We start from the raw sequence: 22,434 nt of genomic DNA, 5'->3' as shown, positions 1-22,434 counted from the left end.
GCATACAAGTTCCTCCAAACTTGTGGATTTCAGTAATTTGTTTTTTATTACATCCCTAATGATATCACTCGGTATTGCTTTCCTCCTCATCTACCCGCTCTGCTACTCTTAGAAAAGAAACACTGCTCTGGAATCATTGCTTTCCAGCCCCCGGTGTTGCTACTAGAACCTCATAGTTCTCTGGACAAGCGGAAGCCCTAAAATTTCCTCTGGTCTCTTATCTTGGAGGGGATGGATCAAAATTACGCTTACCCATCGGGTACCTTTCCAAGGCCATCCCTTGTCACCAGATGGCTGCTCGGCTCTCTATCAGACAGAAAGCGGGGCCAGATCTAAACCCAAGGGAGGAATCCCCTCGAGGAACCGACGCTTCGAGGAGAGCTGGGCTCCCCCGCCCGGGGCTCAGCCCGGGGTCGCCCGCTCGAGACGGCGAGAAGGACGGAGGAAGCGGGTCCGGTCCGAGGATCCTCGGTCAGTAGTGGCCGCGGGGCGCAACCACAAGCTGCAGCATCTCCCGCAGCTGCGCCTCCAGGAAAGAGCCCAGGCCGGCGTTGTCAGGCAACCAGCTTACAACAAATCCGGCCGCACCCCGGCGGGAAGCCTGCCCAGCTCGGGCTCCAGGACCGCCGCGGGGCTGCCCTCGCAGCCTGGCCCGGACCGCCAGGCACACAGCCCCCGATCCGATCCGCTCCGCTCCAACACGTAGTCGGGGGCCTCAGGCCGGGCAGCTGTGGCCGGCCCAACTCTCCCTGGACTCTGGAGGACTCTTACTGAGAGAGGAAGAAGCCGGGTCTGGCTCTACGGTGCCTCCTACCAAGGGCACGGCCACCTCCACCTCCAAGTCTGGCCGGGACAGCTCCTCGCCTCCTTCAGCACCCCTTGGGCCTCCGGTAACGGCAACAGACGCCCCTTACTCCAGGGAGGAGCCACGCGGGGCAGGGCCTTGCGCCCCCTGGCGCTCGGGAGGCTCCCCGCGCTGCCCCCTGCAAGTACCCGTCTCCTCACTGCGGTCCAAGCCAGAACTTTTTGGTGCTGCCAGTGACCGCAGGCAGTTCCACAGGCACAGGGAGAAGTCAGAGGCTTAGGGAGGTGGGAACTACAGGAACTTTTTTCATGCTTCTCACTCCAAGCCAGTATTTCTCCTTTTCTTCCTCAGCCCCAGTGTAGGTAGGCCTTTTAAATTATCATTTGCACGGTTTCAAAATTTCTTAGATTTAGAAGTGGAAGGGATCTCAGAAATAATTTGGTAGGCTGCTCCTCCATTTTACAGACGTCAAAACTCGTAGGTAAATCTAAGTCCTCTGACTCCAAACCCACTTCAAATGCCATCTTCTTCCCCAAGTCACTGGTGACTTCCCACTTATCCCTGCCAGACATGCTCTCACTTTTTCCTCTGAATTAAGGAAGCATTCATATATGTCTTGCAGCACATTCCACCTTGTACTGCAATATTATAACTGCAGCCTCTGGGCCCTGTCAGGCTGTAAGCTCCCTGAACACTGGGAAAATGTCTTAATCTTTATATTCTACATAGCACCTAGTAGCTAGCACATAGGCATCCATAAATATTAGTTAAAGGGAAGAACTGTAATTGAATTCACAAGACTATAATAACAGCTGATATTTACATAGTACGTTAAATATCTGGGGTAGGCTGCTACCACTTCCAAGGATGGGCAGTCAATAACATATTCTATACATGGGAGTGATAGTTAAATAATAGAATCTTCTAGTGGTACTGACAACCTCAAATGAGCTCAAATGTTTTTCTCTTCTCACCTGTAGTTTCCCATAGAAACAGTGGACAGTCAACCTTCAGCAATCCACAGTATACTAAGATATGTAGTACTTGACAACCTCCCCCTCTACTCCTGACTTTCCTTTTTCTGTAAATGAGATTGTACTGTATAATTTGCAGGGGTCCTTTCCAGCTCCATTGTTCTACAACTTAAGATAAAAGGGCCAGGGGCAGCTAGGTGGCGCAGCGGCCCTGGATTCAAGAGTACCTGAGTTCAAATCCCGCATCAGCCACATGACACTTACTAGCTGTGTGACCCTGGGCAAGTCACTTAACCCCAATTGCCTCACTAAAAAAAAAAAAAAAAAGATAAAAGGGCCAGAGCCCATAAGATGGAGAGATCTTCAACTATGGAGGTTCCACAAAAAGAATATGGTCAGCCAGGTGGCATTGTGGATAGTGTTGGACCTAGAGTCAGGAAAACCTGAGTTTGAATCCTGCCTAAGATACTAACCACTTGTGTGTGAATACAGGCATGTCACAACCTCAGCTTCCTCCCCTGTAATATGGGATTAATGATAGCACCTACCTCACAAGGTTGTTGAGAGCTCAAATGAAAATAACTTATATTTGGCAACCTTAAAGCATTGTGTGAATGCAAGCTGTTATTTTACTGTATCTCCAAAAGGTGGAAGTATGAAGTTAAAAGAAGCAGACTTGGCCTCAAAAGAAGAACTAATTGTATAGATTTAGAAATGGCTATCTCTATCACTGGAAGTTTGCAAAGTCTGGATGATAAGCCACACCTAGCATAATGCCCTGAACATAGAAGGTTCTTAATAAATATTTGTTGAATTAAATTACAGAACTCTTCTCTGAGGTAGGATTATAGGATTAAGATTCTATGACTAGGGGCAGCTAGGTGGCGCAGTGGATAGAGCACCGGCTCTGGAATCAGGAGTACCCGAGTTCAAATCCAGCCTCAGACACTTAACACTTACTAGCTGTGTGACCCTGGGCAGGTCACTTAACCCCAATTGCCTCACTAAAAAAAAAAAAAAGATTCTATGACTACGGGATTTCTACGTTACTGTCAACCAAATTTATTAACCTTGCTTATTAATGACAGCAGCCTTGTCCCATCTCAGAACAGAGGTTCAGGTCAAGCCCCACTCCACCCTCAACTTCTAGCATTTGGGACACAGAAACAGAAGACACTCTCAGAAATTTTTCAAAGTATTATCACTTCTTCAAGATTCAATTCCTTCAAATGTCTTTGCAGCGTTTGCCTTTTGCCATAATTTCTATGAGATACAGTAACAACTTGTTACTGTAGTGGACACTGCTCAGAGAAAAGCATGCCCATATAAGGAACAGCAAGACAATATTATCTAACGAATTAAGTCAACTCAAGAATTTGAGAAAAGAATCCACTACAATAACAGGTTGTTACGGTATCTCACAGTATCTAAGCCAAATCAACTACACTTTGTCAAAAACTGAAAGGAATTTTTTTTTAAATAAAGCTATTCTCAAAATGATTGTATAAGTATCAGTATGCAAGTGGGATTAACGGATAAACAAAAAAAAAAAGCATTTGTTAAACTATTACTAATTGCAAAGCCCTGCTAAAAAAACGGAGTTACAAAGAAATAGTACAGCAGTCCCTGCTCTCCCAGAGCTCACATTCTTTTAAATGTTAGCTTAAAAATGCTTCACAGCAGGAGTTACCAATGCTTCTCCTGAACGCCAGGGGGAGCTCCTCCAGGCAAACTGCAAGAAACGCCCAGCGCAGGGGAAGGGCTTCACCGGGAAGCCACCACTACGCTCGTTTGTTGTGATACACTCGTGCCCGACAAGTCCCTTCTAAGGGAAACCATTCCGGTTGACATTCCACTCACCAGGCAGCCCTAGGCCGCTCAGTCCTCAATCTTCCGAAAATTCGTAATGGCAATTAAATTCCCTTTTTTCTCTTTCTCCTCCGGCTCCTAGGAACCTACACTCAAATTCACTCTTTTTCCACTTAAAAAGCCCGCCGCTTTTACCAGTTTTAAATATGGTGCCTTTCAGTCATGCGCAACACGGGCCCGGAAGGCCAACACAGGCGCACGGCATGACGTAAGGGCCCCGCCCCCTCCGGGCGTCGGAACAGATTGTACCATTCTCCGAACTGCTAAATAGGTCGTGATAGAATCTATGAAACTCAAAATATAACATGTAGTAATTTTCTTCCAGTCCTATCCCCCTTTTTTATTCATATGGCTTTATAGCCTCGTAGCCGCTGCTTACACGATCTCTTGCACCCGAAGACGGGACCACCCCCCTCCTCCTATTTCCGAATAGTCCGCGCCGCTCCGATCCCAGGTTCCCAGTGTCATGGCAGCTCCGAGAACCTGTTAACCGAGGGTTGCGTTACGGCAGGGGGCGAGGGTCACAAGTTCTCGCCCCCGCGGCCAGGGTGGCGGGGGGAGTCGGAGTGGGGCCGAGAGATCCGGCTGAGGGAGCGAGGGGGCAGGCAGGGCCTGCGGCGTCTCCGCGGTCGATGGCGGCTTCGGGGAGCGGCATGGCTCAGAAGAGCTGGGAACTGGCCAACAACATGCAGGAAGCCCAGAGCATCGACGAGATCTACAAGTACGACAAGAAACAGCAGCAGGAAATCCTGCGGCCAAGCCCTGGACAAGGAGTGAGGAGGCGCCGGGGGGGCGGGGGGTTACTGGGCAGGAGGGAGGGGAAAGGGAAGGGAAGAGGCCGCAGCCTCCGGAGCCCAACCCCACCCACCGGGGGTCCCACCACGGCGGGGAGAGGGGAACCCGGGCCCGTCCGCCCTCCCCTGCCCCCGGCACAACCCAGACAAGCCCCCACCCCCATTTCCCTCCGAGCCTTCTAGAGACCAAAACCCAGAGCTCCAGGCCAGACTGGTCCCCTCACTGATGCATCGAGGGCTGCCACTCGTCGCTATCACCGGACACCTGGACCGGGGCCTGAGGGACATCTCTTTTCAATGCCTTCCGTTTACAGAGGGGGGAACCGAGGCTCAGAAAGTCAAAGTGACCCTTGTCCAAGGTGGCTGTGGTCGGTCGAGCTGACTACCCAGGATCTCACGTGTGGAGGTGGCCATCGATTTCCTCCCATCTTTAGTCTTATGAGCAACTGGAATCAAGTGTAGTGGTTCTTAACCCTTTTGTGAGTGAAGGATCCTTTTAGCAAGTCAAGTCAGCCAGCAAGCATTTATTAAGCACCTACTGTGTGCCCAGAGCTACACTAAGCCCTTGGAGATACAAAGAAAGACAGAAGACAGTCCCTGCCCACAAGGAGCTCACATTCTATTGGTAGAGACAACACCTGAACAATTGTGTATAAACAATCAATGGACCATATAAATTAGAGAGAATCCGGTTTTTTGTGTAAAATAGGTAAATCAGAGTAAGATATTAGAAGTCAGGCAAGATAGGAAGGAGTCAGGTTATAAAGAGCTCTGAAATCCAAATAGAGGAATTTATATTTGATATAAATTATATAAACCAGATGGAGCCTATGGCCCCCTTCTCAAAACAATGTATCTAAATGGGTAAAATATATTATACTGCAAAGGAATGCAGTTATTTTTGAAATCTTATCAGAATATTTTGAAAAACAAGGTCATGAACCCCAGGTTAAGAACTCCTGATCAAATGAGTAGTAGAGCTTGAGCTTCAAACCCAGGTCCTCCAACCCTATAAAAGCTTAAGAGTTTTTAGGTTTCCTGAAAAAAAATATGGTGATATGTCTTCTTTTAGAAGTGCCTAATACAGTAGAACACTATCTGTAATGAATGGCTGGGAGCTGCCAGAAGCGTATAATGTAGAACTATCAAAGATTGTCTAGGCAGAAAATCACAGACTTCAGAGTTGGGAGGGTCCTCATTGGCAATGTTTCTAACCCCTACCTAAAAGGAGAATTCCCCTCTACACCATACCCAACAAAGAGGTCATCCAGCCTAAACTTGAAAACCTCAAGTCATGGGGTACCCACTCCTTCCCAGGCAGCTCATTACACTTTTTCATAACTCTAATTCTTTTTTTTTTTTTTGGTTGGCAGGGCAGTGAGGGTTAAGTGACTTGCCCAGGGTCACACAGCTAGAGTCAAGTGTCTGAGGATGGATTTGAACTCAGGTCCTCCTGAATCCAAGGCCAGTGCTTTATCCACTGCGCCACCTAGCTGCCCCCAACTCTAATTTTTTAAGAAGTTTTTCATCAAGTCAGAAGTTTACTTCAAACCTAGACTTACCTCTTTACAACTTTTACCCCTTGCTTATCATTTTACACATGAAAAAAAAGGGAAATGGCACCTACTAAGCACCTTTTGCACCCATGATATAGGTGCTATTATTGTCCCCATTTTACAGTTGAGGAAACTGAGGCAAACACATAAAGTGACTTACCCACACAGCTAATAGGTGTCTAAAGATGGATTTGAACCCGTCTTTCTGATTCCTGACCCAGCACACTTTCTATTCTGCGATTTAGCTGCCTCTAAGACAAAGTAGCCTGGCTACTGTCCAAACCCAAACTCAAATCCAGATCTCCTGACCAAGGATTCTTTCTGTGTTTTTTCCCTCCTCACTAAAGCCTAATGTTCCACATATAAAGATTAATTTCTTGGCTTCAGGATTCTTTGCCTTCAATTAAAATAGAAATACTTTAGGGAACAATAAGGCCTTTTCAGTCATTTATACTTTAATATGAAGATGATAGCAGATCACTTAGAACTGAAGAGAACCTTAGAGATCCAACCCCTTCATTTTACAAAATGAAGAAATGGAAAACCAGGGGACATGAAGTGACTTGTCCATTAGACACACAGGTAGTATGTGGTGAAGAGTGGCAGAATTTGAATCCAAGCTTCTGATTCCTGGTCAAATACACTACAAATGAAGAGAGGCTATAAGGGTCCAGTGCCAACAGGACCCGCTTTTATTCAGTCTACATTGTACATGTACTTTATTCTATATACTGGAAAATACATAATGTGATATGGGCAGATGCAGTCATTATAAACGTAGGGGGGGGGGAGGGGAATACTGGTCTGCTCACATAACCCTTTTACAAGAACAGGTTTATGATTTTGCTAAATTGTGGAATTGTTCTGTATGTGTTAATTTTTTTCAGAACAATAATATTTCTCTTATTCCCTATACCCTACAGGGAGTAAAAGTTCTTTAATGTTTCCTCTTCCCAGCCACCCCTTCTACCATTTCTCTTCACCTTTCCAATTTTTGTCATGTTTTAACTCATAAAACACATTCTGGGAAATTGCGCTTTACACAGTGAAACTAATTTTACAATATACTTTGTTTTTGTTTTGTAGTCACCATTACTTTAAGTACTGCAAGATCTCAGCCTTAGCCCTGCTGAAAATGGTGATGCATGCTAGATCAGGAGGCAACTTGGAAGTGATGGGTTTGATGCTCGGAAAAGTGGATGGTGAAACCATGATCATTATGGACAGTTTCGCTTTACCAGTAGAAGGCACTGAAACTCGAGTTAATGCCCAAGCTGCTGCGTATGAGTATATGGCAGCATATATAGAAAATGCAAAACAGGTAAACAAGTGTTTTAAGTAAAAAGATTTCTCGGCAGGTATAAGTTATATACTTGAGATGTTATAGGAAAAAAATCTAGCAGTGAACTTTATAGTAAAACTTATGCATCAGATTTATTTTCATTAATGACTCTGCATGTAATGTATATTTTAAATAAGATTAAACCTGATAGTGATTTACAGTGGGTCTTTTCAATCCCGTAGGTCATTGTGCTTATAAATTTTGATATTTGTTGTGAAATGTTATCAATATTCTGGTTTTGCATAATTGTTGGTAAGTAACCAAAAGACAGCTAGCTGATTTTAAAGTGTGATAAGTCATTTAATCTGACATTTTTTCCCTTCTTTGTTAGGTGGGTCGACTTGAAAATGCAATTGGCTGGTATCACAGTCACCCTGGCTATGGTTGTTGGCTCTCTGGGATTGATGTTAGTACCCAGATGCTCAATCAGCAGTTTCAAGAACCATTTGTAGCAGTGGTTGTAAGTATTCTAGTTTTTTAAGTTCACAATAGAACTTAAGTTTATATGTTACTAAATGAGAATATCAGTCCACAGTTTCGTTTCCTTTGTCATGTAATAAGAGATTAATACTTGTCAGGGAGGGCTCTACCATCTAGAATCAGTGTGGCATCCAAGAAAGAGCACTGGGTTAGGATTCTGAAAAAAAGAGTTTAGAGGGCAAATCCTACCTTTTTCTGGGACTTGATGTCAACTCTAAAATAAGAGGGACTAGATGATCTCAAAGGTACCTTCTAATTCTTAAATTCTACTAACTCATTATGTGACCATGAGCATGCCCCATGGCCTCTTTGCACTTCAGTCTCTTCATCTATAAAATGGTAGTAAGCAGTTATCATACACCAAAGGATCTTTCATTGTTGGTCACCATGCAAGAAGAGATAGTGAAATGTATCAAATTCTTTCCTATGCCTGGAAATAAATTTTTGCTTCTGTTGAAAATGAGAGAAAAGGTTTCTCAGACTCTAGCAAAGAATCACTGGCAGCCCTTGTGTGGTTGCCATGCTCCAGAGCTCGAGAGCATTCATGTAAGAAGCACGTAGCTCCCATATAACTAGGGCCTCACAGGAACAGAACAGCGTAAGTAGGATGGAGATGATTATCTCTCAGTACATAAACTTGAAGAAGACTTCCCTGATACTTAGGGTTTATGCAGACCTGTCTTATAAATCACATGTCAGAATTAGATCATTTCAAGTTTAAAAAATAGGTGATAACTATGGGTGACATTTTTTAAAGTAATAAACATTTTTATTTATAGTTTGGGGTTCCATTTTTTATCCCTCCTTCCCTCCCTTCCCTTCTCCCTCCCTGAGGCAGTAAGCAATCACATATGGGATATACATTTATGATTATGTAAAACATTACCATATTAGTCATTTTGTATCAAAAAAGTTGAATAAAAGAAAAAAATGAAAGAGTGAAAAATTAGCATGCTTTAGTCTGTGTCCATCAATATCAGTTTCTTTCTTTGGAGGTGGACATGATGTTCATCAGTAGTCCTTTTAGGATTGTCTTAGATCTTTGTATTGTTGAGAATAGTTAAGCCATTCACAGTTCTTCATCAAACATATTGCTGTCTCTGCCACTTCACTATACATCAGTTCATACTAGGTCCTTTCCAGGCCTTTCTGAAATCATACTACTTGTCATTTCTTATAGCACAATAATATTCCATAACTACCATATATCACAGCTTGTTTAGCCATTCCCCAATTGATGGGCATCCCTTTAATTTCCAATTCTTAGATTGATGACATTTTAGAAAAAGATTAACAGTTACACCCAAAAGTATTTTTCAGTGTAATATTTTCTCTTTTCCTTATTGATCCCTTTTATTTTTCACACCACATTCATTTTCAGACATCTCTCTCTCTCTCTCTCTCTCACACACACACACACACAGATGATCTGAACCTCGACTCCTCCTTTGTAACAAAGAAAAGCAGTTGAGCAGAACTGAGCGAGTCCAACAGTTAGGTGACATTCTGCGCCATCTGGCAGCAAGGAAAAGAGTCTGTTGTGTGTATCATTTGGAATTAGTCATTGCAAAAAGGTGGTTCAACTGCCTTTTAAGTTGCTTTGGTTTTATATTTACAGTAGTCATCAGTGATTTTGTTCTACTCTTGCTTACCTAATGCTACTTTATTCTCTAGGAGTCAGCCCACTATTTCTCAGAATTTTTCAGCCTTTCTGTAGCACAGTGAATTTCATAACATTCTTATATTATTGGTATGATCTAGTGCTATGATCTTTGCATCAAAGTAAAAGTCAATTTAAGGGTTAACTTGTGCCATATTACTATTACCCTGACAAACACAAACCTCTCTCACCACAAAAGCCTGGGGTCTAGTTTGATCTAGAATATATCCCAAAATTGTCTAATTCCCATGGACTTCGCTTAGGCCTTCCTGGTTTAGAGCCAAAGCAAGTATTTACCTGTGATATGGACATCTAAACTAAAGCCCCAGCTTACTTTTGGATATCACTTTTCTTGGAATAGGGAAATACATAACTGAACACTTTTTGCTCATGCAGACAGTAGCTAATTTTTAAGTGGGTCATAATCCAAAAGAGAAGAGACTCGGTGTAGTAGACAAAGACTTAGCCATGGAGCCAAGAAATTCTGCCTTTGACACATAATGCCTGTGTGATGCTCCTTGTTGCACATTGTGACCCTGAGTTCTCTAAGGCAACAGAACACAAGACTTTGAATTTGACCCATGTCTAGACTACAGTCTCTTGTTTACAGATCAGCCTAGTGAAACTCAGAAAGATTCGTTGGCCAGAGTAACTAACGAAGACTATCTACTAAGACACGATGGTATTGTGATTTGAATCAGTGCAAGAACTGGGCTCCCTGATAAATCACAAAGCTTTAAACTATTGAAGTAACAGCCCCAGATTCAGTACTATAAAACATGAATATCACATGGAGCTGTGTTTCTATGAGAATTCCAGTTTGAAATGCCCAGAACACATTTTCCCTGTCTCCAATACTTCCAGTCAGTGTAGGGACCTCCTGAGATCCAGGCCACCTATTCCACACTCACTTAACCTAGGGTAGGGACTTCATATAACAAGGTGGCTAAAGGGGGAGTGGCAACTTCACTCCTGCATCTTAAAATCCTTTGTTTATTTCAAAGCCCTGTTCAAGCAACACCTCCATCCTGAATCCTTGCTTTATTCCCAGCTACTAGTGGCCATACCATCCCCCACCAAAAATTACCTTTTATTCATTTTGTATATTTTTATTTATTTGCAAATTACCATTTGTGGTACAGTTTAAGCTTGAGGGCCAGAAGTATTTCATTTTTGTCTTTGCATCTCCAGTGCCTACCACAGTACCTCAGATACTAAAGGCACTTAGTAAATGATGGATAGATGGAAGCTCTAAGGTGCTGTGTGGTAAGGAAAGGAATGAGAGTGGGAGCTTGTAGATGCTCTGAATTTGGTTTAAAGAAGTGGGGCAGGAGGAAGGTCAAGAACATACAGGAAAAGGTGCAGGAGTTTTGTGGGGAAGAAAGGGGGCAAAATGGGGGCAAAGGGAAGAACAGAATAAAGGGAGGACAAGCATAACCTTTGTCAAGCCACTCCAGCAGTTTCTTGTTTTCCCCTAAGACCAACCCCAGGAGCCATGGTGTTATGGAAGTAGGGATCCCACAGCTGTAGCAAGATAAGGCTTTCTCTCCTTTCATTCTTTCCTTTCAGTGAGTTGTGGTACAGGCAAGTGGCAAGATTTGAGCTGGCAAGGACAGTAAACTAGGCCATATCAAAGCTTTCTCCCTTTTTCCTTGTCCTTCCTCCATTTCATTGCCTCTTCTTATTCTGTAGACCAAGCTGGAACAAGGTGAGGTTAACAAGTCTGTTGGCAGAAAAGTGTGAGAATAGATCCCAGACAGCAGTTAGAGACGTCATGGAGAACCACCTGATAGCATTTCTGATATGTTCAGTATTTGAGACACATCAGTTTTCTATAAAGTAGGTAGAAAATAATCTTTAAATAAGTAAATATGGCAAAACTTTTAAAAATGTAGGTTGGAGGGGGGCAGCTAGGTGGCACAGTAGATAGAGCACTGGCCCTGGATTCAGGAGGACCTGAGTTCAAATGTGGCCTCAGACACTTGACACTTATTAGCTGTGTGACCCTGGGCAAGTCACTTAACCATCATTGCCCTGCCCCCCAAAAAATGTAGCTTGAATGTTTCGTGGAAGCAAAAGGCTGGAAACCAAGTATAGATGCCTGATGATTGAGAAATAATATAAAAAATTGTAAGTACATGTACCACATTACAGATGAAACACTACTGATCTATAGAGTAATAATAAATACAAAAAATTCAGAGAAGTTTGGGAAGACTTACAGGAACTGATGCAAAACAGAACCAAGAAATCAAAAATATACAATGACTATATAAAGTTAAATGGAAAGAACCAAAAGAGAGAGAGAGAACGAATGCTGTGTAATATTAATGACCACATTTGTCCAGGAAGAGATAAGAAAGTACACCTATCGCCTTTATTTGCAGAGATAATGGGGACAATGTTTGGGAATATTTTGTACCCTGTCAGACTTGATCAGTATGTTGGTTAGTTTTGCTAACCTAGTTTTTTTTTCCTCTTTTTTTTAATTATTAAAAGGAATGTTTCAGTGGTTAGAAGAAGGAGGGATTGATTCAGAAATAAAGGTTATATAAAATAAAATCACAGGAAAAAGTTTTTACAGAATTCTTGAAAAAATATAGCTTAATATTTTCCTTTAAAAAGCCTTCTATAATGCTAAGTAATTATGAGTTAGTGTTTATAGAGGAAATTTCTGTTTATTGCAATGAACTTACTGTGTTTTCTAAAGCTTGTATTTTGGAGCTCTCACAAAATTTTTTTTTACTCATGGTATTGAACAATATATTTTCTGTCCTGTAACGGTTTTATGTTTTATAAATGTTAAATACTTTTTTCATCACTATAGATTGATCCAACAAGAACAATATCTGCAGGAAAAGTTAATCTTGGTGCCTTTAGGACTTACCCAAAGGTAATAAGTTAAACATTTTGATTAAAAAAAATAAATTTGTGTTGAATTGAAGACTTATTTTCTTGAAATTCTGTTCATTTCTCTTTCATTTTGAAAAAGGACTTCATATGAAAAATACATTTTTTCCCATTCTTCAACCTACAAACCATAGATGTAGCATTTGCATAATATCAATCAAATGCCTACAAAATTTGTACCTAGTACAACAAAAATTCTTTTTTAGTTTTTTGACAATACAGTTTAATATTTGGTTAAAAGTATAGGAAAAAATCATTTTATTTATTAAGCACCCTTCTTGCTCTTTGTATTATAGTAGGCACTACAGAAACCATTCAAACTGGTATTCCTTGGTTGTAGAAGCATGTAGATAGTATAACACAGGCATATTTGGCAGAGCAATATTCCAGAACAAATTTGTAACATACAGTAAAATAAAATCATGCAGAGGAAAGAAATGCTCAAATGATTGATTGGAATAGGCTTTCTATATTTTAAAATGTGAGTTGAGGAAACATACCTTTTCTTAAAGCTATAATTAGGGAATTTAAAAACTTTCTTGTAAGTTATAGTCACATTGATTAATTTCCCTAATCATTTTCTGTATGATTTAGTCATTCCCAAGCAATGGGTTGTGATTACTAAGGACTTATCAAAAAGTCTACAGGGCTCTAATCAGTTCTTTGATACCAGCCATGATGAACTGTCATCTGTATGAATAAAGTAAGTCAGCTTCCCTCAGGCCCTGAGCAGCCTCCTGGATCCTCATTTACCTTTTACCATGATGCCAAGAAAGATTTAAGTGATTTGCCCATGATGGTACTAGTGTAAAGGGTCTGAGGGAAAACAACCCCAGGCCACTTTACTCCAAGTCTATTATTGTCTGTTATACTATGCGTTCTTAAAGAAGCTTTTAATCTTGTATCATGAGGGGAGATGATGTTATTTACAATATTATTTACTTTAGTTTACTTATGCTGTACTGGTACAGAATTTAATTCTTACATCCAGAACTGCAAAAAGTTTAAGGAGAAAGAGAAAAAGCTTGGGGTAACTCCCTATATCTGGAGTAAAGTCCCCTTACACATTCCAGATTTCATGCTTTCTGAATTATACTTTGTTTCTAGAACATTCTCTTGCCTTTCATTTACCAGTTGTACTCCTTTGACTTATTCAAACTTTCCTCAGATTCCATTTCCTTCAAGAAGCCTTCCCTGGCTATAGTTAGGAAAAACTAAAATTCATTTTCCCCTAGCCCTTTCCCAGGTTGTCTGTTATGAAATCAAAACCAAATATAGGGGGCAGCTAGGTGGCACAGTGGATAGAGCACCAGCTCTGGATTCAGGAGTACCTGAGTTCAAATCCGGCCTGACACTTAACACTTACTAGCTGTGTGACCCTGGGCAAGTCACTTAAACCCAATTCCCTAACTAAAAATTTAAAAATTAAAAATTAAATTAAAAAAAAACAAACAAATATAAAACTGACCATGTTCTAATTGTAGAAAATTATTCAACTGTAGTTCCTCAAGAAGCTTACATCCTACTTCTAATCATAGATGGATGGATGCTAATACTCCCTAAACTTCTATCGATCAATAGTTTTTAAGAATTCTTTAAAAATGTATATGGAATAGCTACTAACATTGGTAAGCTATCAAGAAAGTGATCAGAGGTAAATAACTTGGGAACTAATGCCTTGATACACCAAAAAAACTAAAGTACATTTTGGTCACAGTTCCTTAACAGTCGATTCAGTCCAGGATCAACTGGCTTCAGATTGAAAAGAGGGGGTTGAAATGTGAATTTAGCCATCCCTAATTTCTCCTTTAAGGGGGGGGGCAGTTGTGAAATTTCCTCCTCTCCCCTCCCACCCTGACAAAAAAAAAACAAACCTCAATTTTTACCAGTTGGAAACTAAATAAGTTTATAAGCTAGATCTAGACCATATAACCTCAAAAGAAAAATAACTGCCATTTTTCTTTAGGTTATAAGAATATTTTTGTGCAATGATTGGCTACCAAAATGTTCTTGTAAACCTGAAATCTATGTTACCTTGGAAGTATTTTCAAAAACTACTGACTTATTTTACATCCTTTGTATAGGGCTATAAACCACCAGATGAAGGTCCCTCTGAGTACCAGACTATTCCACTCAATAAAATAGAAGACTTTGGAGTTCACTGCAAACAGTAAGTAATTCAGAAAAAGTAAACCTTGTTTTAAATGGTTACCTTCAGCAACTTTACCAAAAAAAAAAAAAAGAACCCAGTAAACTTTAAATTCTGTTTTCATCTTTCCACATTGTCTTGCAGTCTTTTAATGGACTTACACACCTATAATTAAGTGCATGCTTGCTATTTAGTGTTCTCCCTTTTCCATTTAACCTTATTTCTTTTATTTTCTTATATATTATCCACGTAGCCACATAGCTGTCAAAAATGAAGAAAATGTGGACTGTGCAGCAGTTTCTTATGTTAACAAATCATAGTTTGGCTTAATCCATTTTCTTTTGTTGGATGTGTGGGTACTTATTTTACTGTTTAGAGTGTTACTATTAAGTTTAATTCACTAATATTCATTAAGTGCCTACAACATGTGAGGCATTGTGCTGGACTCTGTAGGGAATAAAGAAAAAGAACTTATTCATGGTCCCTGACCTAAAGGAGGGAAATAAAACAAACATGGAGGAATTAAGTTAGTGCCACAAGATAGTTATAAACAAAGCACCACACGAAATGAGAGCAGGGAGATGTATCATCTTTCAGTTTAGAAAAATTGTCTTTGATTTTTTTTTCCTGAAACCTTTCAAGGCCTGTTGGTTTCTCTTGAATTACTAAAATAGAATATACAATGCAACAAATCTTTATTTTGTGTAGAAAATGATGCTAACAATAATAATAGCTGGCATTTATATAGCACTTTAAAAATTTGTAAAGGGCTTTACATATATTCTTTAATCCTTGCTACAACTCTGGGAGGTAGGTGCTATTATTAGTCCCATTTTACAGATAAGGAAACTGAGCCTTAGAGTGGTTCCCCAGGGTCACACAGCTAATAAGTGTCTGAGGCAGAATTTGAATTCAGGTCTTTCTGACTCCCAAGTCCAGCAGTCCATCACTTTGTACCACTTTGCTGTCAATAGGCCCTGGTGAAGACAAAAAGCTTAAATAAGATATAGTTGTCGAATGATAACACATTAGAGAGTTAAAAAAATAAAATGCCACGTGAGATCTGAGAAGGGTTGTTCATTGCCAAGTTGGCAGAGGCTGGGAGGGAGTGGCAGCAGGGGATCAGGGAGGTATTCTAGAGGATTAAATTGGGCTTTAAAGAATGGGTAGGAATTAGCAGGGTAAAAGAAAGAGGAAGGGGATTCCAAGCATAGGAAACAGCCTGAAGAAAGGCTTTTAACTTGGCTCTAGGATATAATAGATGAAAAGCAGGGGGGGGGGGGAGGGGCATCAGATTATGGAGCCTCTTGGATTCCAGGCAAAGATGTTTGAAATTATTGACAAGACTTGGTAATGTGAAGAGTAGATTTGGGGGGAAAGAGAATAGAAGCTGGAAGACCTTTAGAAAGGCTTTTGTAATTGGGCAGACAAGTGGTGATAAAGTTTACATCAGGGAATTGGCAATGGGAACAGCAGAAGAGAACAGATTGAAGAAATGTTATAGAGATTTAAGTGATAGAAATTTATTGCTGATTGCCTCTTGCCTCTTTCCTCTTTGTATTCTTCAAGAAGAGAGGTGTGAGGGCAGCTAGGTGGCGCAGTGGATAGAGCACTGATCCTGGATTCAGGAGGACCTGAGTTCGGATCCGGCCTCAGACACTTAACACTTACTAGCTGTGTGACCCTGGGCAAGTCACTTAACCCCAATTGCCTCACCAAAAAAAAAAAAGAGAGGTGTGAAATTTGAAAACTCCCAAACGTAGCTGAACCTACACTGGAAAATGTTTAACAAAAAAAAATTAATACAACAGAACATAGATAATGTTAACTAGGGACCCTTTTTATTCGAGTTTGATACTATACTAGAAGATCTTTAGGACCTTAGAATCACATCTACCCAGGTTCCACCACCAAGTAAACAAGACAGTTCTTCCCCAGTAGGCTACAGAGCTATCCCCAGGTTTTGGTTGATCCAGAGGACTAAGGCTAAGCTGTGCAGTGTCTTGGTGGCCTCTGGCCATATTGATGTAATTTTTTGGTTACTTCAGGGCATAAAAAAACCCATCCACATGGAATTGAGACCCCTAAGACTGGGTAGCTGTATATCCTACCCTGCTTACCAGCTGTGTTTCTATATGGAAACTAGGGTGGCAGCTTCTACCTGACCTAAGTGGTCCAGTATCCTAAGTGAATATCCTTTCTGTGCTATAGTTTTATTAACTGTTGAATGATTAGAGAGCATCTCATTTTGTTCTAACACCAAACTTACACTAATAGGGAACCAGCCTAAGTCATTACTGCCCATTACACATGATCCTGCTAGAATAGTTTTCCAAATGGTCATATTTTAGGCTCATTGAGCCAGATGCCACTTCCAGATTATAACGTAGAATTGGTTATCATTTTTAACTGAAGCTGAAGAGGGGGGCTCATTTTAAATCTATTTTCCAAAAAAGATAAATCATATTTGCAAGCATGTTTTGTTTGGAATATGAAATAAAAAATTTGAAACTGCAAATGTAAATGCAATTCACCATATGTTGAAAAGTAACTTTAAAATGCAGTTCATTTGTCATGTAAATCAACTTATTTTTCATATAATAGTACTATGCTTTAGAAGTCTCTTACTTTAAATCATCCTTGGATCGCAAATTGCTTGAACTTCTGTGGAACAAATATTGGGTAAATACTCTGAGTTCTTCCAGCTTACTTACGGTGAGTATCAGAGTTTTAAAGGACATGTTTTGAATTTTATCAAACCGATATCTAATCACTTTTCTTGTGAGCATATAAAGGTCCATGAGATACTTATATTGCCAAGTAAGTTTTGTTTTTATGTTGTAAGTATGCAATAACATTTTTCCAGATCCCACATATCCATAACTTCTAACAGTATCAAAAAATTAAAAATAAGTCCATTGAATAACAACATAGATATCTCAATGTATGTGTACTTTGAAGTTCACTAAATACAGCTTCATGATCTCCACGAAGTATCAACTCATTCTTACTCTTAACCACAGTTCATACTGGAGAGAAATCTTATAAAGAAAATTAATATAAAAAACTTTTAAATGTGGTACTAAACTTCAGAGATTTGACATTATAGAGCAAATCTAGAAATGTAAGGAATACTTTGATCACACTTGTCACTTAGTATACCTGAGAATTAGGATTTCAATTTGTCATTTGAGAATTTTCAACAATTAAGTTTTCCCCCCTTCTTTTTTTCCTCTTGATTGCAATACACACTAGCTTCCATCAGGTGGCAATAGATTTGCACAAGTTCTTGTAGGGAAATTTTTTTTAGTGATTTTCAGTCCTGTCCTATTCTTTGTAACCCCATTTGGAGTTTTCTTGGCAGAGATGCTGGAGTGGTTTGCCATTTCTTCTCCAGATCATTTCATAGTTGAGGAAACTGAAGCAAAACAGGGTTAAGTGACTTGCCCAGAATAGCATAGCTAGTAAGTGTCTGAGGCCAGATTTGAACTCACAAAGATGACATCTGCTGCCTGGTCCGGGCAGTCACCAACGTGTATTTGAAAGTCTATCAGAAAGTGTTTTTTAATTGAAATTCATTATCTCCTACATTCATTCCTTCTTAACCAAAAGCCTTAATATCTTTTGTTTTTACATCATTTTCATTTCCAAAAACTCCCTTTCCCTCCTTTTCCTCAGGGATAAAAAAGAAAAAAAATGTTCTACAAAACTAAACAGTTCATGGTCACCTGAATCTGACCAGATATACAGGGTTTTGTATCCATAGGCTCCCACCCCTACAGAGAAGGAAAGATGTATTTTCTCCATTCTTTGGGGCCAAGCTTGATCATTATAATTAAACAGAATTTGATTTCATTTTGTAATTATTCTTTGGATATACAGTGTTGTAGCTGTATCTGTTGTTTTCCTGAATCCTGATTTCCTGCCTATTTCACTTTGCATAATAAGCTCATAAGTCTTCCTAGTCTTCTCTAGATTACTTATATTCTTACATGGCAATAGTACTCCATTATATTAATGTACAGTCATCATTTAGTTAGCCATACTCCAATTGATCGTCACCTACTGTTTCGATCCTACATTCATTCTTAGTGGTGTATATGAAATGTAATTGATGTATTCCATCACAGAAGTAAAGCTTTCTGGGCAGCTAGGTGGTGCAGTGGATAAAGCACCAGCCCTGGATTCAGGAGGACCTGAGTTAAATCTGCCTCAAACACTTGACGCTTAGTAGCCGTGTGACGCTTAAGCAAGTCACTTAACCCCTCACTGTCCCACAAAAAAAAAGAAACAAATGGTGGCTTTTGGGGGCAGCTAGGTGGCTCAGTGGATAAAGTGCTAGCCCTGGATTCAAGAGGACCTGACACTTATTAGCTGTGTGACCCTGGGCAAGTCACTTAACCCCAATTGCCTCACCAAAAAAAAAAAGAAAGTTAATTGTAATGAGTACCAGTATTAGTAGTTCAGCCCTCTTTCAAAACAAGCATTAGGTTTACACAGACAGAACTATACAATCAGGATCATAGAACTTAATCCTGAAGCTTTGAGCCATGCTTGGATTAATTGTATTTTCTGGTTTTCTCTATGTAGTTCTAATTCCTAATCATATTTAGGTTAAATGAGGAAAATTTCAAGGTGAGTTTTGTTAATAAAATATGATCTTATTTTAGTAAGACTAGTTTGAAGAAAGGAAAAAAGACAAAAATAGAATTCATGGTGTAAGTGTAAGATTTTATATAGTTGATTGTCTTAATTTGGGCGATTTTTAAAAGTTTGAAGTTCTAACTCAACTAACTATTTCGATTTCATGCTAGAATTCTTAATAAATAACACATTGTTTAATAAATCTTCTAAATGTAAATGAAAAGAAAATGTAAATTGTCTCAGTGATAGAAAAAATGAGTCCTTTAGATCATAACATGTTAAATGCCATTTCCTCCCTACAGAATGCAGACTATACCACTGGACAGGTCTTTGATTTATCCGAAAAACTGGAACAGTCAGAAGCTCAGCTTGGGCGAGGGAGTTTCATGCTGGGTTTAGAAACACATGACCGAAAATCAGAAGACAAACTTGCTAAAGCAACAAGAGACAGGTAAGAAAGTATGAATTGTTCCCCTTAGTTCCACAAAGTAAAAGTCCCCTTTTAATTTAATTCAGTAAACATTTAGTAAATGCCTGCAATGTGCCAGGCACCATGCTGAGTGCTAAGAATGTGAATAAGAAAAAAATACCACCCCTACCTTCAAGGAGCTTACAGTCTGTGGGGAAAGACAGCACACCAAAAGAAGCTGGAAAGTAGGAGCAGGGGATAGGAGAAGGCACCAGGGAAAGGGTTACCCATTACTGGGGTATTTTTGTCCATGGAATTCAGACCAAACTGAACTATCGGTGGATTTAACTACAATCCAGATTCTTTTGCAAATATCCTTATTGTAAATTGAATAACCATCCATTAAAAAAGAATCAAATAGGGGCAGCTAGGTGGCACAGTGGATAAAGCACTGACCCTGGATTCAGGAGGACCTGAGTTCAAATCTGGCCCCAGATACTTGACACTAGCTGTGTGACCCTGGGCGAGTCACTTAACCCTCATTGCCTGGCCACAGAAAACAAACAAACAAAAAAGAATCAAGTAAACAAAATAAGGGGTAAAATCTTACATTAAACCCTTAGCATTTAACAAGTGGTACAGCAATGAATTAATAAACAATAAGCGAATTTTTAAAATTTTGTTCTGTGGTCCCTTCCAAATCTCTCTGATTTTCTAAAGCCTGGTTTTTGTGTCTTTGTATTATACAGATATGCATGCCATACATACATCTAGACATATGTGTGGGCACACATATTGGCACATGTCTGTATTTTTAAATAGTTCAATACAAAGTAGTTTGAGAAGGAAGGACACTAGTACTTGAAGGTATTAGGAAAGAAAGACCAAGATTTTTTTGAGTTGGAGGTGAGAAGGGAGATGGCATTCCAGGCATGGGGGACAGCTTGTGAAAAAACATGGATACAGGAGATTAGAGTTATGTGAAGAACAAAGAAAAGGGAAATTTAATTGGGTTGCAGAATGAAGGATGGGACATAATTTACAAGGTTCCTAGAAAGATGGGTTGAGGCCATGTTGTGAAAGGCTTTAAAAGCTAAAGAGAAGACTTTTATATCTTATTCTAGATGCTACAAAAAGCCACTGGAGTTAATTGAGTAGGGGAATGACACAGTCAGATCTTTGTTTAAGGAAAATCTTTTTGACTGGATTTTGCCTAGATAGAGGGTGTAGTGAAGTGGAGAGAGATTTGAGGCAGGAAGATCAGTTGGGAGACCATTGCAACAATCTAAGCAAGAGATGATGAGGGTCTAAACAAAGTTGGTAGTTGTGCGAATAGAGGTCAGGTGTGATAGATCTTGTAAAGGTCGAACTAAAAAGAATTGGCCAGTTGATTAGATATGTGAAATGAAATTAGCATTAAGGATAACACAAAATTATTTGAATGTACAATGCTGTGCTCATAATAGTTTTTATTCATTTGAATCTGCCTTAAATTACAAGGATCTCTTACACAGCAACTCAAGATAGCAAATTTTACTGCTACAGAATTGATCATATTAAGTTGGAAATAAATTTGTCTATTATGTGGAAACTCACTTTCTAAAGCAAATTTGGAGTCATAAAGGAGTAATTAAACTGATATATCACATTAACCAATTCAGCAGTGATCTTTTAGGAGAAAATGTTATATCAAATAATGGAAACATTGGAGATAATATGTAGATTTTTCTTTTATAGAAAAATGTTTAAGAATATTGCATCTGTTTTTTATTATTAATATTAAAGGGATGCCTCTCTGAAGACAGCTTATGTGTATGTGGTTTTCCTTTCATTATCTAGCAAAATCTTTATCCTCTTTAACCATTAGTGAACCAGACATCAAGTAAAAGTATTTTTTTAAACATATATATTTAGATAAATTAATTGGATTATTAGATGTTAAAAGGTAATTTAAAAAATGAAAACATTGTTGTTTTACAAAGCTTTCATTTGTGCATATCTGTCTGTATTTTTTCCTCAGCTGTAAGACCACCATAGAAGCCATCCATGGATTGATGTCTCAGGTTATTAAGGATAAACTTTTCAACCAAATTAATATTTCTTAAAGCATACCATCGAGTAGTTACTCTTTTCTGCCTTCGTAGAGGTATTTCTTTTGTTTGACAGCTAAAATGAGAAAAATACTCAAGTTAACACTTTAAAATTGGTCATCAAAATCTGATTTGCAGAACAAAGTGCTTTGAAATTCTGTTAGTTGTATTAAAAATATTCCAGAAGATTGCTTTGGAAAACTTCTTAAGAAGAAACTAAAGGATTGTCACTTAGATATTGGCTTTTAGTTATTTATACTGATCACTGAGCTATAATAAAAATTTCTTTAAAATTAAAGATTCTTTTCTTTATGTTTTTTGCATTATTCTAATGTTCTTAGTAAAATAAGCCTATACAAGTTTAAGGAAATCCTTTGATTTTGAAAGATTCTGCCATTTCTTTCTAAACTTATCACAGGGGGCTGCTAGGTGGCACAGTGGATAAAGTACTGGTCATTGATTCAGGAGGACCTGAGTTCAAATTCAGCCTCAGACACTACTACTAGCTGTGTGACCCTGGGCAAATCACTTAACCCTCATTTCCCTGCCCAAAAACAAAAACATATTTCTCTAAACTTATCACAAACATTTGGTATGACTTTGTGACACTATTTCAAAGCCACACTGCACCAACTCCTGTTGTATTCTATTAGTGAAAAGCAGGAATCTCCTTTAAAATGCAGTTTAAAGCCATCCATTTCTTCCAAGATCCTTTCCCCTAAGTTCTCATCATGAAATGTTTCCTTTAAAAA

General features: G+C 39.5%; 2 protein-coding genes across 7 annotated transcripts in view; one reads left to right on the top strand and one right to left on the bottom strand.

Annotated features, from left to right (window-relative positions):
- CSPP1 (centrosome and spindle pole associated protein 1) overlaps window positions 1-880 on the bottom strand; it is a 133,498-nt gene extending 132,618 nt beyond the window's left edge. For all 6 annotated transcript variants that reach the window (XM_043981393.1, XM_043981402.1, XM_043981411.1 and 3 more), the window contains exon 1: window positions 253-880. The gene's annotated coding sequence lies outside the window, so the exon portion shown is untranslated. The remainder of the gene's footprint in view (window positions 1-252) is intronic.
- A 3,400-nt stretch (window positions 881-4,280) lies between these two features.
- On the top strand, window positions 4,281-21,980 carry COPS5 (COP9 signalosome subunit 5). The gene is made up of 9 exons (XM_043981447.1): window positions 4,281-4,421; window positions 5,194-5,195; window positions 7,085-7,319; window positions 7,672-7,800; window positions 12,308-12,373; window positions 14,475-14,559; window positions 17,142-17,254; window positions 19,486-19,634; window positions 21,613-21,980. The coding sequence occupies exons 1-9, from the start codon at window positions 4,281-4,283 to the stop codon at window positions 21,695-21,697; spliced, it is 1,005 nt and encodes a 334-aa protein (XP_043837382.1). The 3' UTR covers window positions 21,698-21,980.
- The last annotated feature ends 454 nt before the right edge of the window (window positions 21,981-22,434 follow it).

This window comes from Dromiciops gliroides, chromosome 1, assembly GCF_019393635.1.
Source record: "Dromiciops gliroides isolate mDroGli1 chromosome 1, mDroGli1.pri, whole genome shotgun sequence".
NCBI classification, from domain to species: Eukaryota; Metazoa; Chordata; class Mammalia; order Microbiotheria; family Microbiotheriidae; genus Dromiciops; species Dromiciops gliroides.
The sequence above is the reverse complement of the archived record's forward strand: the minus strand, read 5'-3'. Positions and strand labels throughout refer to the sequence as shown.